At 31.6% G+C, this 16,626-nt stretch overlaps 1 protein-coding gene across 1 annotated transcript in view; it reads right to left on the bottom strand.

Moving 5' to 3' along the window:
- Nucleotides 1–16,626, bottom strand: part of KCNMA1 (potassium calcium-activated channel subfamily M alpha 1) — a gene marked incomplete at both ends in the record, with an annotated part of 433,608 nt that overhangs the window by 132,348 nt on the left and 284,634 nt on the right. The window contains 3 exons of the mRNA XM_079535276.1: nt 9,527–9,618; nt 11,395–11,565; nt 13,771–13,846. Coding sequence (XP_079391402.1) covers nt 9,527–9,618; nt 11,395–11,565; nt 13,771–13,846 — 339 coding nt within the window. The remainder of the gene's footprint in view (nt 1–9,526; nt 9,619–11,394; nt 11,566–13,770; nt 13,847–16,626) is intronic.

Below are 16,626 nucleotides of genomic sequence, written 5' to 3'. Positions count from 1 at the left end.
TCAGAGGTGAAATTGGTTCAATACAACAATGGAAATCCATATTACACAATTCTGATGCTGCAAAAACATTTCACAGAGAATTCAAAGCCTATCAAGAAAGTGTCAGACTAATCTTATCACATACCCATTTATCACTGAAATATAATTAGTGACCAAATACAGAAAATTAGTACACTTATGTGATGAAATCTTTTTACAAAGCTGAAATTCTCTACAATATCTATCTTTTTTCCTCACACAGACAGAATGAAACATCATATAAAAAACGATGCCTTTTTTAGCTCCTTATAAATTAAATAGAATTACTGTCAGAAGACCTCTACCTACCACAAATACAGTTTCACAAAGGAAAAAATGAAATAAGCAAAAGCTAAATCATCTAGAATTCCAACAGGAGATCACTGAGAACACATTTAATTTGTGTAAATAGCACTGTAAATGAAAACAGAACCACTGAGACTAGAACTCGTCAGAAATGATTTTACATGGTTTTTCCTTCAGAGGACAGAGTACTAAATATAAATCTTTAGCTTGTTTTGAAAGAAATTATATCCATTTTTTTGGAACAAGTAAAAAGAACTTTAAAAAACTCAGTGTCACTCATCTGTCATAATAAATCATAACAAATAGAAAATTCTGTTCAGGATTCAGTTAAATACATGGCATTCACTTGTCAAAGAACTGAAGTGTGGTTCTTATTGATCTAGATATCTCTATAATATTATAATATTCATAACAAATAAAAGTGCTCAAATCTCTTTACTGTCTGTCTTCTTAGAGACCTGATCATGACTTCATCTACTGACCATCTAAATCCTTCCTTTTTATACCAGTAGCAGACAGCCATGGTCGAAATCAATGGGTTATTCTAAAGTCTAATAGTATTCATTAACAAATTATTGGCATCAGTCACTTTGTCTTCCTAATAAAAATCACTTCCTAATATATTTTTCATCAATAATAATCAATGTCAACACAGTCTGTACATATTATCTTTTCTATTATATCAATGGAATGTATTCTTTAAATGTTCCTGTGTACAATACATTTCTAGCTGCTTGTGACTTTATTATTTATCTGTTACTATTCAAGATAATACTAATTCAATTCAATTACATGAAAACTCTACACATACTCATATATCTCTCCCCTATTATGCAGTATACATAATACAACAACACAATTCTTATTTTAAACACAATTCTTATTTTAATAGAAACTTCTCAGACTAACATAAATAGATTTTACAGTACTGTAGTCATGATTTGGTATATTTCTTTCCTTCCCAGAAGACTTCATGGACCTCTAAGACTAATATATCATTCATCAACTTTAGGACCAAAGGGAAAAAAAAAACTTTGTGTGTGTGTGTGTGTGTACATGTATGTGTGTACATGTGTGTGCACGTGCGTGTGTTTGCTTTTTGTTTCTATCTGATGCAGACATTAGCTTTCTATTTGACCAATACATGCATAAGGAATCAAGAATGAATCATTTCCATTTCTTAAACTCAAAATTGTTAGTGTGCCCAAAAAAGATACAGCCACATACAAGACATCTTGATCAGTTGTGAATTATGACAGCTAGAAAACTATAGCAAACACACATACATATTCGAGTTTCAGTCCTGTTCAGTGAATATTTGTGATATATATTTGTGATATGTGTTATAGTGTCATTTGCAGTACTTAAATGCTTGAAAGTGTTTTTTTCTGGAAAACAGCGAAATAATAGAGTGATGCAGGTCCTCAAATATTTTTTGTCCAAGTAATACTTTAACTAGAGAACACGCTAACAGACAGAGCACATTAAATTCTGGAAAATTGTACATTCCTTTCTTTAAACTGGATTTTAGAGTATGCATCTCCATATGTTTGCAATAGTATGTTCTTCTAAGGGATTCCCCATGAACTTCTTTATTTCAACTTCCCTGTTCATTTACAGCTAATTAAGTTAATCTTACATTGATATGATCTAAGGAATGGTACAAAACGCGGCTATAAAGCAAATTAAAAAAGAGAAGTTAATATTCTTAGCTTGATGTCTACCGTCTACCTATAAAACTGAAATAGTAAGAAAATAGTGATTTGTTTCTGCCAGGATCTGGATTATATAGATGGCTTCCACTATAGCTTAGGGTGAAGAAACTATTATTTCATTCAGTCTTGATGGTACTATTATCCTAATCTAGAATTCTTCTACTTCTGTAGAAAAACACAACATACCTACATCAAAATAAGAATGCACAATCTACTATAGAATAGTAGAATAATAGAAGTAAACGCTATTAAATGCAATAGCATACATCAGATCCATACTAGAAAGCTTGTAATGCAACACAAGTGTAAATGACATCTTCATTATTCATGTATCAACTGCAAATGAGCTTCCTTCTTGTACTGTTTTGTGCAGCAGATATCACATGTATTTATTACATTGTAATTTGGAAATTTACTGAAAATATTTTGTCTCAAATAAACTGCTTTCTATGTAATTATTCGTTTTCAAAGTTCCCTTATGGGTTTTTTAATGTTCAATGAGTCAAAGAGCTATTAAATTCTTTTTAGATAATGCAGAATGTACCAAAGTCTAATATTTTTAAGCACTTCATTCATGACCAGAGCTAATGGTCATTTCTTTCAATTGAAATCACCACAAAATGTAATTGCTAACTTTGTGGAAGAACAAAAACAAGTCATATTTCACTAAAACTTGCTTATTATTTCACCACCTCTGCCATCTCATGTTGCCTTCACTGCAGTTTTCACAATGAAACATGGTATATCAGCAATTTATATACTAGACTCAGTCTTTGTTGGGACATAAATTCATAAATTGGACAGAAACTATTACTTTGAAATGAAACCCAAAAGCCTTTTTTAAAATTTAGGCAGAGAAAAGGAAAAAAGTTGAATTTAGTATATTCTTAACTAGAAATATTATTGCTATTAAAAATTATTGCTATTATTCAGGAACAGAAGATGATTTGAGAACTAGATGCACTTCAGGGGAAAAAAAGTCAAAATATTATTATATCTCAATTCCCACACTTCGTTCCTTGCTTTCACAAAAATTGATACAGTTTAATAAGTATGCAAAATTGAGGAAAAGATTGTCCTATTAGTCCTATCTGTCAGTCTATTTAACACTCATCAGAGTGAGACTTCACTAAGTGAGACTTCATTTGAAACAGTGGAATTAGAAGAATGGCTAGCAGATGTGAAAGCGAGACACTGCTGGGGATCATAATGCAATCCATGTCACATTCTCCTATTACAGTCTCATCCCACTGGAAAATAGTATCTTACATACTGCATCAAACAATTTAATATAATAATATTATGTCACTTTCTTTGGAGCTATGTCTCTCATTACTGCAGCAAATGGACCTTTGCCAGAGTCAAAGTCTGGATAAGTCTTTAAAAAAAAATGTTCTAATTTTTAATCAAAGTCAAATGCCTAATGAATCCAAGATGGTCTGTCAAGTTAAATTATCTGTTTGTCTTTCTGTTTACCATATCTATCTGTCTACAGTTTTTATTTTCCTCTGTGAAGTTTAGTTATTGAATCCCATGTTTCCTTCTGGAAGGAATCTCTAACAGATGATTCTTCCCATTGATATGCTGATGATTTGCTAATTTATGGCTTGTAAATTTAAGAAATCTGAAGAAATGTCTGGGAAGCAAAGTAGACCATGAGAGAAGAGAAACAGGAGATTTTAATCGCTTATACAGTAAGGACTGTGATTTCATTAAATTGCCATTTTTAATTTTTATCTATAGTAATGTCTTAAAATTATTTATATATATATAAACTCAACAAATCTTAGCACATATATTAAGTTACTATTAAGAAAATGTACACATAGAAAGTAATTATAAAAATCCCCCTCTCTTTGTCTATATCTATTCATGTGAAGCCATGTTTTACTTGCTCCCCTCATAAAGAGTTTTAAATGGAGGTTTGCATATAAGAGGCAAAAACAACTTAGCCCCTGCAATTAATATGTAATTATTCAATGCAGAAGAAAGACTGAAAAAAATCATTACATCATCCAGTCCCTCTTACAGTCCATCAGTATGCAAATGTTCTATTCATGTCTTCTTAAGCTTTGTGTAAGGTAACTTACAATAAGCAACTGTTTTCAAATGGAAAACAATTAACAGAACTAAAATCCAGCCTGATTACATGAACACATGAATAGAGAAATAAAAAAACTAATTAAGATAAATCTTGAATCTCAAATAAACATGTAAATCTGGAGCAAAAGGTTAATAATTAATTACCAGAGGTAAAACAGATCTAAACCTGAATCTAAGAAAATCTCAGAACAGAAAATCCCAGACTGGGATAATATGAAGGTTAAGAATAAATAAATGATTTTTTTTTTGCACAAAAGAAATAATAGATTATTTTGTAAATTCTGTTTTGTCTAGGACTGAAAGTATATGTTCTGAACATCACAAAAGTTCACTTGCAGAATTTTAGTAATCTGAAAACCAAATGTTTCTTGAAGAAAATCTCAATCTAAAAAGCTTGAACTTCATAGAGAAGTTGGTTGGAGCACTTCAGAAAAACATCCAGAGCCCAAGTGATCACCACCTCCTCCAGACTTCCAGATCTGTGCGTACATGAACTAACCAGTAAGCTAATTTCTCAGTCCAAAAATAATAGTTTATCAGCACAATGAAATTTATGCTTTTCTTCCTTCTATAATACTTCATGTGAAAATGATGCACTGAATAGTATTTCAGGAGCTCTACAAACAGGTAATGGAAAGAATTCGGTCAGAATAAGTGAACCTGAGAGTCTTAGAGAGAAAATATGCAGATAACGTGTAGGGAGCCAAGCAACAGTCTCAAAATTATTCAGAACAATGGCATAGGGAAATATCACTAACACTCAAGCTATAAGTCATTTCAATTTGCAGCTTATGAAAACAAATGTAAAAGAAAAAAAAAGCCCAAGTACTTTATATATAAAAAACAGATATTATTTTCTAAACAAATGTCTAAATTAGACTTTGTAGACCTTTCATAATATTGTGATTTCTTATTTCTGCACCTTGCTGTTATATCTAGTTCTTATCTCCAGTAATTTGTCATTAAAAAATGGTTCATTTGTTCTTAATAATACAAGTTTTTCACTAGTTTACTATGTTAATTTCCTCACCCTCTCCAGTAGTCAATAACTAAGCTATATATTCCAGTGTGATATTTAATACTTAATTTAAAATCTTCAATATTTAATTCAATTTACTAGTTTTCTATAACCATATTTATGATGTTTATGATATTCTATCATCGTTGACTAATAAACATATATTCAGGAAAAGTGAAAAATAGATTACCTGAATATAACTTTTTCTCAAGTATCATTTAATTATTTATTCCTTGGTTCTCTAGCATGTTTCCCAAAGTTTGAGTAAGCTATGCCCTATGGAATACCACAGACATTTTTAAGAGTGATGACATTATGCTTGATGATGAACAGATTCATAAGAATTTAATCCTCATTATAAATTTCTATTTTGCATTTTAAAATTATTTGTAATTTTCAGAAAACATTTTTCACATGAGACTCATTTAAAGACTCCAAGACTCATTTAAGTCTCACAAAAAATCTTTCAGGTAGTTACTAGTCAATTAATAATAGAAATATTGTATCAGTAGAACATTAGCTAATAAATGAAGAACAGAGGTAACATCTGCTTTGCAAAAGATATAAAATCATGCACTAGAGTATTCATTTATGAAGATGAACTGGAATGAAAAGTGGTATGGAATAAACTGCTGATATGATAAAGAAAAAAAATTATATGATAAAAGAAAAATTAAAACTTCACTAAGATACTTCTTAGCAATATAAATAAATATTTTTGTAGCTATGATAGTTCCTTATGCCTGAATTTTATTTTCCAATTACATCTTAGATATTTTTTAATATCAAAATGCTTTCTTGTCTTTACAAGCTTAGAATCTAATCTTCTCTGTATCATTTGTACTTGGTGATTGTAGAAGGAAAAAAATTGTTTGTTGTTTATAGAACTAAACTCAGTAAGATTTTTTTTCTCATCTACTGATCACCAATTTAGTGTATCAGGGTACATTGTAAATACAGAGTTTCCTGGGAAGTGAGCTGTGATTTGCAGCAAATCATTATTAGCACTAATTTTGTTACTTATGGAACATCTCATTGCTTACAGGTCTAATATTCAAGAAAAGGATTAGTATCTTTTTGGAGTAACTTCTCATTTATTTAATTTTTCTAGGTTGAGACTGTGTCGATTCATCATCAAACGTACATATTTGGTCTTGGCCACACTTCCTATTGATATAATAGTATGTATTTTACTGTTTATACGTCGGAGGATTTTTGTTGGTTTAACAGGCAAAAAAAAAATTCCCACTTTGTGTTCTTCAAGACCTTGCAAGTCTCATCACAGGAATACCTTATAAAGTAGGTATAAAAAAAAAATAAAAAAAATCCATATGGATTTCTGAAACAAAGCTATCTAGTAAATTTAATCAGTGATAATTGCAAACTGCATATAAACTACCTCAGTTTCTCAACTCTGTATGTCTCATCTAAGAGAGTAGAATGTTTCTCTAGTGTGTAAAACATTTCCTGTATAGTTAATGAGCCTTTCCATGACCTTACTGGCTGAAAAACAAAATGAAATGTGAAATAAAAAATATCTTTTTTATTTATTTTTTTCTTTAGTAAGAGAAATCTATACAAATACTTCTTACACATACACTCCAGCTGCTTCAACAGTTAAAATTCTTTACCAATGCTTTCCTTGTAGTAAAGCCATGTAGTACAATCCTTAAGAGGTACACAATCATATGTTAATTTTAACTTCCTATCTAAATTTTTGGTAGTAGTATAGAAGCATGTTATTCCACAGACATAATTCACAAGGACATGTGCATAAACATTTATAGAAATGCTACAAAGCAGATTGCATATAGTTATCTATTTTGGAGAAAGAACTAAAAGTATACACATCTGCTATTTTAAGTGTTGAAGCAGTATCTTTCAACAAAATTTACCTCCCTTCATTTTGTACTTGCATTTAATTTTATCTGGAAACTTTCTGACATTAGAACTAGAACAAATGTAGTTTCCCATTATGTATGCTGCCAGAATCTATGCTTGGTTGCTCAACTAAAGAGCTTATATTGCTAATTACTACCACATGCCCAAATCCCAAGCAGAGGAAAGCTTATTGGTTCTGACAATCCATTCTCTCAACACTGAATTCCAAATGAAAACTTAAATTTTGGCCAAACATAACATTTCATCAATCTTGTTCTACTGACTGCAAAAGCAACATCAAAAAAAGGATTACTAATAGCTTTTTACTGTGCAGTTCCCAAGTTTAGATTCTTTGATGAAAGACCCACACAAGCAAAAGACTTTTGTATACTACTCAGTAATTAATATTTGAACCAGAAAACAATGCATTAAGTAAATCGAACATTTTGCATGCTGATGACAGAGCTGTTTCAATTGAGAAGTTATATGGGCAGTAGAGATTTGCAGAATAAGCAGTGAGTGAGCTAAAAAAAAGACAGTTTATAAAAAGACAAAAAAGAAAAGGAGAGAAAACAAAATGAAGCACGCCCCAAAGCTAGCAGGAAGTCTTTGAACAGGAATTGAGGTTTTCAGGATGTGGGATTCTGACTGAAGATCAAGTCCTAGTTTAGAGGCAACTGAGCAATGCTGGGTACTAGTGACAATGTAGAAAGTGAGAGACTAGAACTCTGTATTTAAAATGGTTTTTAAAATATATTCACCTCTTGTAACTCTTTTGGAGTTACAAGAGTGAAAAATGAGGTGCAAATTCTGTATTTGAAAATCCTCTTCTTAGAAAACAAAGTATGAACACAAGCATGAATCTAAGTCTCTGTCACAAATAAACATTTTGGGAACTGTCAGAAATAAATGAAGACTTTTTTTTCATCTTTATAAATGAATTATGATGTATGTTTCCAGTATTAGATTTTGCAGTAAAAAATAACTTTAGACACTGGATGGTACCTTAAAAATGGAAAGCCTGAAGTTGTCATTTACGAGTCATTATGACTATTATTGAATATGTAACAGTATTAGAATAAAACAAATATTGTTCTTCGACCCAGTGATTTAAACCAGTACTCTCAAATTAGTTCTTTGGGGCAAATGTAGTCTTTCTTCTCTACAAGGAGAAGAAATAATTTGATGAAATCATGATTTACATCTGTAAAATCATGCATGGGAGATAACTTAGGGTGAACAAGGTGAAAACCCTTTCTGCTTGAAGTATGGAAAAGGACAAATTAGATAATTTCCTAAAGTTCCTTCTTTTTGTTCTATGGAAAGGATTTTATATAATTAGTCTTTTTGGTAAATACATATATCTGCTAGAGAATTTCACAAAGATATGTAATGAAACAGAAGATGGCAACATGAATGGTGATAAAAATAAAATAATATATCTGCATGTACGTCTGATTTATTGAAGGCCAGATCTCAGATCTAGATGTTGGGACTGCCAGAAAAAGACGTTTTTAACTTGGTCATGAAAACAAACAGACTTTCAACAGAAATGTAATGGGTTGAAGTGGTCTAATAAAAACTACCTGTTGCTACCAATCAAAATGATTACTTTTTATTTTCATTTTTTTCCCACGCTACATTGATACTAAGGATAATACTTCCTCTTCTTTACAGTGGTTGTGGAAGAAAATAATTTTAAAACTCTTGATCATACATTCGTAAAACCACTAGTTTTTGCAATATTCATATGCAATCAATAGGAGCTGCTTGAGATCCTGTTATTTGAACAATAACAATCAGTATTACCAATTGTCTCAGACAGTTGTGGAATAATCCAATTGATATAAATATCTCATTTTTCACTCCAGCAAACTGAAGTTATCTAAAGAACTGATTTTCTCCAAAATCACATTAATTACCATTGTGACTTGGTTAAGAGATCACCAAATCATTAAGCGATGCTCAAAAATGTGAAGGGATGTTAATCTCTTTCCAGAAGCTAGCTGCATATGCAAAAGCAAGATATTTATTTATTCATTTATTTATTCATTTATTTATTTTTTCAATTTATATCAATGTCGTCCTAATGGTATCCAGGTTCTCTTGAAGCAGGAACATAATGTTGTGACTTGTACCGTAGCATTAGCCCAGGTCTCTAACTATAGTGTGACAGTTCTCCAGTGGTAACATCTGAAGTCAAGGAATACAGCTTTTTAAGCTGCAGGTCAGCTATTACCACCTTCAGGGTATTTTTAAAGTCACACAACCACACCTGGTCTTTTTTGACTTACTTTCTGCCTCGAGTTGAGTTAAAAGTCCCGCCGTATTTCTTCCGATTAAGGATGAGAGCAGCAATTTCTGGCACGTAGCGAGCAAACATTGCCTACATGCATGAAACAAAAACACAAAAAAAAAAAAAGAAAATGGCATGCAGAGAGTGTTCTACTGCAGCAGAGGCAGCAGAGCCTCTTGGGATACTTACTTTCTTCCACTAACCGCACTATAGGAACCACCATATTTCTTGCGGTTTCCTATTAACTCTATGATTTCAGGGACGTAGCTGGCAAACATGGCCTAAGAAGAAGACAGGAGACAGAAGAAAAGACTAAAAAGATAGGCCAAAGAAAGGGGGATGATGAATATTTTCAAGAGATAAATATTTTTAAGATCTGAAAATGCAAAAGAATTAGATCTACAAAGGTGTTTAAAAAGAAAATTTTAAAAATGTAAAAGTTCTTATCAAACAAAACAAGAGGGTTCAATGTAAAAGTTGGTCTTAGAGAAGGTGCATGTTTTATAAATTAATAAAATGGCCGAAAGTGGAAAAACAGGTACACAAAACAAAAGAAGAACAAAATTAATTCAAGCTGTTAAATAATCACAAGGTACAGTTACGTCTAAATCTTCTTGAAAAGGGGAAGGTAAAAAAACTACTCATCTTGACTGGAAAGAAAAAAAAAAAAGAAAAGAGAACGAAACAGACAAACAAACAAAACAACAACAAAAAAAAAGCAAAGAAAAATTTTAAAAAATATCACCACCAAAAAAAAAAAAAAAAACACAAAAAATATTATCACAATAGATTCCTATGGATATCATAACAGATTTCTATTAAAAAAAAAAAAAAAAAAGAGTTTTTCCCCTGTGATTAGGATCTCAACAAAGACAAAAAGATAGAGTCAGGGGGAAATCTTCCTTCTGAAGAACAAAACAATCACCACTACCCCCAAAAATTCTTTTTCAAAAGGTTTTGTTTTTAAAAGGATTTGAGTAACACGTGAAAGAAAAAAAAAAAAAGATTTTAAGGAGAAAATAAAAATTATTCTGCCATGTTTTGTCCAACAAACATCTCCCTTGTGGCTGGATACTTCGAAGAGCTACTGCCAGTTGGCATGACCTCTGTCGTTGTTTGTCAATAAACATAGATGGAAATGCATACATATACTTTTATATATGTACCTGTGTGTCTGACATATATGGTATTCATAAAATCATTTTATACATATCACTCCATAAGGTGTATGTATATGTGAAATCAGTATGAGAGTAAAGTAACAAAAAGGATATGTATGTATGTGAATTAATATATATCATTAATTGTCTGTACAGCACTTACCTTGCACTGTCTGAATAATGAAATAAACCTTGCTGCTTTAGAAAAAAACATTGCAACAGGTTCCATAGAATTACTAATAGTGATAAATAATAGAAAAGCTGATAGAAGACAACTAGCAACTTTGGTGCTTTGTACATACAGGACAAAGAACACCAGAATTTGCTGATATAAAATGGTACTGGTTATGACCATGCTTCATGTGACAAACTGAATTAAAATTGAGCTATGTTACATGAAACGATGTTTGAAATTAAAGAAAATGTGGTTTGCCATCATCAGGGTCAGGCAAGCTGCTCTTTAAGGCAGTCCAGAGCCACAGTGTTTGTTGGAATTCTGGGAAGGAACACAGAAGGGTGGGTAGGACTTCTGAAACCGCAAAGTGCCTTTAAGTATCAATATTATGCTTAAAAATATGCCCTACATTCAGTCACCGAAAAGTAAAATACTAGGACTAAGTTTATAAGCAGAAATGCTAAGGCACTTCATGTATTCACATGCATTACTTATTTCAGTGGTTTATAGAAATTCTGACTCCTATGACTGTCAGAATATTTATCTTTAGAAAAAAATATAGTGTATTAAACTTATTTAGGAGTTTTAGAATTAATTTTAATTTATTAAGTTAAATATTATTATTTCTTCAGTTATAGCACTGAGATTGAGATATACAGAATAAGAACTAAATTAGAAGAAACTAATAAAAATGAAAAATAGTAATATATGTTTTTTTTTACCAATCCCCCAAGGATGAAGAAGACCATGAAAAGGCGACCAAGGGTTGTTTTTGCATAAACATCTCCATAACCAACAGTAGACATTGTAACCATCAGTAAATAAACGCATTCCCAATACGTTAACTGTTGATTATTTTGAAAATTTTCCCAAGGATCCCCTGAGTTCTCCACCTAAAATGAGAAAGGAATAAATTAAAAGTACCATAAACTATCTCTACTGATACAAAAATACACATATTTTATTTTATTGGCAGATAATACTCTGGATAAATACAACTCTAGATCCCGTTCTGTGATTTGTTTTGAACATACAGAGGACCCAGGATTATAGACTTACCATTCTCTTGCCAATACACATAGAATTGCCACTGCAACTGTTTATGGAGAAAAGTTTTTCTGTTCACTACTAAACAATATACATTATTAAAGAAAAACTAGGGCTTATTTGATATCAATTTGTCCGGATATTTTTTCAGATATTACTTCCAATGCAATTATTCCACTTAATATTTTTGTTATATAATATGATGTAGCTATTTATGACATTAGTGACTTATCACTGACTTGGAAAAGTGACAGAAGTTATAAATTTAACAGCAGGAAAGAAGTATACGAGTATACTCTGTACACATAATAGCTATTAAGTTTTGTTCCGCACTAGGAAACCTAAAGACTGAGAATTCCTACAGCAGAAAAAAAAAAAAAAAAAAAAAAAGAGAAAACCTCCTTCTATCGGATGTAATTTTTAAAACGGTAAATTTTATGGTTTTTTGTTTTGTTTGTTTTTAATTCAAATCTAGAAAAAGTGAATGAATCTGTGTTTAAAAAAAAAAAAAAGAAAGAAAGAAAGAAAAAAAAAAAAAGCTGCAGTGGCCCAAGTGAATGCATTACTGTTAAATGAAAAATGTATCACAAAAAATACCACCCAAAACCTCAGTTCATCTTCCTAAGACTGAAAATTAAACATTGACTTCTTCACACTGGTAACCAGTGATGGGACATGTGGAAATGGCACATAGCTGGGTGTCAAGGCAAGTTCAGGCTACATACAAGGACAGAATTGTTTACTCTGAGGAAGGTCAAACACTGAAACCACCTTCCTAGCTAGGTGTTTGATGCCCTGTGTCTGTCAGCATTCAAGGGGTATCACTGGATAATGCCTTCAGTAATATGTTTCAAAGTTTGGTTAGCCCTGAACTAGTCAGGAGTTCTATCTCTGTGTGTCCCTACCAACTCAACTAGTCCATTTCATTCTAAATGATTTCTGGTATAACTAGAGGACAAGCATTCTGAATTGTATCTTATGTAGACAAATGTAGCCCAAGGTAATTTAAATGAAGTCAACCAAATTCTTCAGTTGAAGTTATTTTTAAAGTCTGGATTAACACTAATATCACCAAATCATAACAGTACTTCAAAATCATCCTGAAATTTTCCGGATTCTAAATTCATCATAAAATGTCCTTAAAGGACAAATATTTCGTTATATTTAATTTCAGAAAGGGTGGTCAGGCACTGGAATGGACTGCCCAGGGAGGTGGTGGAGTCACCGAGCCTGGGGGTGTTCAAGGAAAGGCTGGATGTTGTGTTGAGGGACATGGTTTAGTGGGAGCTATTGGTGATAGGTGAACAGTTGGACTGGATGATCTTTTAGGTCTTTTCCAACCTTGGTGATTCTATAATTCTATGATTCTATGATTCTATGATTATATTTAGCAAGTAACTTAGCAAAAGCTATTGTTTTTAAATTTGAAAACATGCAAATGACACATACCTTTTATATACAAGTATATTAATATTTATTAAATGATTTGTAATTCTATATGAAGCATCTTATACTTGTCAGGTATTTTTAAGTGCAGAATAACAATTATGACAAAAAAGTATATTATCAGTGACAAATAGAAAAATCAAACACTAGAAATCTAAGAGAAAAGCAGAAGGAATGCTATCCCAAATGGTTGCAATCCCACTGCATCTTGTGGAAATACAGAATGGCTTTCTTCTCTAGCACAACCATTGATTTCCCAGGACCTCACTCTCATTTCATACTCTGACATCCCGTTCCAGGAAGCACTTTGAGTAGTTATTTAGGCAACATTGCCACCTACTGGTTAAGTATAATCATTCAGGAAGTTATAATAGTTCAAGTCTCACAATTATCTATTGCTGAAACTAAATATAGGGGTTAAGACATAGATTAGTATTACTTATAAAATAATATTTGAATAAAAGCTGAAAATTGAAGAAACTTCAATTTTTTTTTTATTTTTATTTAATAATGAAATGTACTAAGGGATCATTCAGAATAAGACAATTTCAGATAATAAGGCAGTTGTGAAAGAAATCCAAAGAAATATTTGCAAACATGCTTACCAAATGTATGAACCCAGCTGCTGTCAGCCATGTGCTGATAAATATAGAGCACAGATTCACTAGCTTGATGGAATTACTGGGGAGAAAAAAAAAGAAAAAAAACATACTTTGGAATTTATCGGACATTCCTCTCACTACTCTTTCAATTTTCCTTTCTGTACACATCAGCATTTAAACACATTCAAACATTCTGATGTCCTGGAATACATCCACGCAGACACAATGAATTAAACAAGGTAATGCCAGCTACCATTGTCTGCTGAACACTGTATTTCCACCCATAACTGACTGATGCTTTCTGAATTATTTCGTTTTTCATTAGCTTGTATACTTTTTCCATACTCTTTTTTTTTTGTTTTTGTTTTTTTTTACCCCAGACTTGATGAGGCTTTAAATGCCAATGTCAAGAAGATTTTCAGTGCTGACTCATTGCTAATACTTGCAAATATTATTATAGAGCAAGACCATCTTTCTAGAGATACAGCAAGCAGTAATGAACTATTGCAGCCAGTCTGTGAATGCCAGGCTGGTTTTGTGGGGAAAAAAATAGGATTACCAAACTTGGGTATTTTGTTTCTGTGTAAAGTCCTAAGTCATTTTCAAATTAAATCGTAACATATCTCATAATTCACACTGACAGTTTCAAAAACAAAACAAGAGAAACCCCACAAATTCTTTTTAGCCCCCCTGAGTATGATATACTCTACTGTAGACAAAGGTGATTTTAAAGCAGGAACCTCACACTGAGTTCAGCAGAAAAGCACTATACTGAAGAGCTTGTGGAAAAGGTTTAAGTAAAGCCTGGTCCTTCTATTCTAAAAAATATTACTGCAATTTGAAAAGCTAGGAGTTATATCCAGCAAATACACAATGAACTGAAGTTATCTATTATCCAAGTTTTTTTTTAAAGACCTTACACTTTCAAGGAATTTTACTGAAAATAGCTCTCCTCTGTTTTTGAAAACACATTCAGAAAGAATGAGAACACATCATCAGAAAACTCATGATTTCCAAGCCAGTGTGTTCCAAAAGAAGAAATACTGGGGGAAAAACAAACAAAAAAAAAAGTAGTAGTTTTGGTAGTAGTCATAGTAGAAATGTAGTGATAGAGTTGATTAATATTTATTTTTCTAACTAATTGAGGACAATTTCTAACCTAAGTTGACAAATGAAACTGGAAAATTAAACAGATAGTTCCACTGAACATAATTTTTAACTAGTACAGTTGAGTGGGCAACTGTGGGGACAAGTAAAGATACACAACTGGCTAACAAATGACAGTTGCTGTAATTATTACTGTACTCAAGTTTATGAAGCTATGCCTTCATTTTTACAATTAATTAATGCTCATGCACATCAAAGCATATCCACTGTGACAGTTTATTAAGGTTTGTTTGGTTAATTTTAACATTTTGTTAATAACAACATTCATAATACCACAATAATGTCAGAAGACACTAATCTCTAGGTGCCTAGATTAAACAAGATGATAGAAATTATACTGATGCAAAGTTTCATTATGAAAAGCTAAATATAATTCTTCACCTGAATTAAGGTCAGAAGAAACTCTCAGTGCAATAAAACAACAACTGTTCTCCACATATTACTGTAATATATGTAAATGATTGCAGTCATTAAAAATATCTTCTCATTATGTGTTTGAAAATTTTTATTTTTTTGGGTTTATTGAAAATTGTACCTTCTCTGTCCTCTATGAAATACGCCTGTGTTTCTGCCAGAGTCTAAATATAGATGAAAGATTAGTCACAAACATTTTTCTGATCTTTAATCTCTTTGCAACATCTGTGCAAAATCCCTTAGTGTGAGCCCTAAGTCCCTGCAGTTTCGTTGAGAAAATATTTGAAAGTCATGAAGTAGAGAAATTTCCAACTCAACATCACACAACTCTATTTTATAAACACGGGAACATAAAATATTCTGAGTAAGATGTATTTCATTTCAGAGTAAGGAAACAAATAGATTACTGGCAGAGGAATATCTTCTAATAGGCCAAGGTAGATCTTTGCTTTAGTTGTTCTTTTCAAATAAAACAATAATTATGTTCTCATGATTTTCTCATTACTTTGCTGATCGTGTCAATATCTGAATGTGTTTGAAAACCATTTTTAAGTGGTGCTCAGGGACATGATTTAGCAGAGGGTTGTTAGGGTAGTATGGTTTGGTTGGGATTAGACTTGAAGATCTGCAGAGTCTGAGCAATTCTGTTCTTCTGTGATTAATGTTAACCACAATGAAATACTTCATTAAATTACCTCCATATTTTTTCAAATGAATGCATATAACCTTAAATAGCTATGTCTTTTTTTTTTTCTATTATTTTATATAATAAAAGCATCTTTTTTTTTCTTTTCTATAATATACTTTCAGAGCTATTAATGAAATACTGAATTTACTGTTTTAGTTCAACAGGTTGAGTACTGTCATTAGTTCTTGGTCTTTATTATAGACAAACTATGAAGTTGAAAATTTCATGAAATCTTTATAAGTGGTAGGCAAGGACTATTGAAATTTCTTAAGTTAACAAGGTTTTTAGACCCTTCTAAGCAAAACAATTTTGCAGTAACTGGTCAAAACTATAAAATACAAAATGAAAATTTATGGTAATAATGAGAATTTATGGCTACTGTATGTAACTGAAACACTGCTCAATTTTAAATAAGTAGACTTTATTTAATTGAACAGGGATTTAATGAGGATAATAGCGTCAGTCCTCTGGCTCTTGAAAAATTTCTAAAGATTGTTCATTAGACACAAGTGCTCAGCACTTTCAGTTTAGTTTTGTGGGTTTTTTTTCAGAAAGATTAATAACGCAGAAATAGAAACTTCCACTAAAAT

This window comes from Tetrao urogallus (assembly GCF_951394365.1).
Source record: "Tetrao urogallus genome assembly, chromosome: 5".
In the NCBI taxonomy this organism is placed as follows: Eukaryota; Metazoa; Chordata; class Aves; order Galliformes; family Phasianidae; genus Tetrao; species Tetrao urogallus.
The sequence above is the reverse complement of the archived record's forward strand: the minus strand, read 5'-3'. Positions and strand labels throughout refer to the sequence as shown.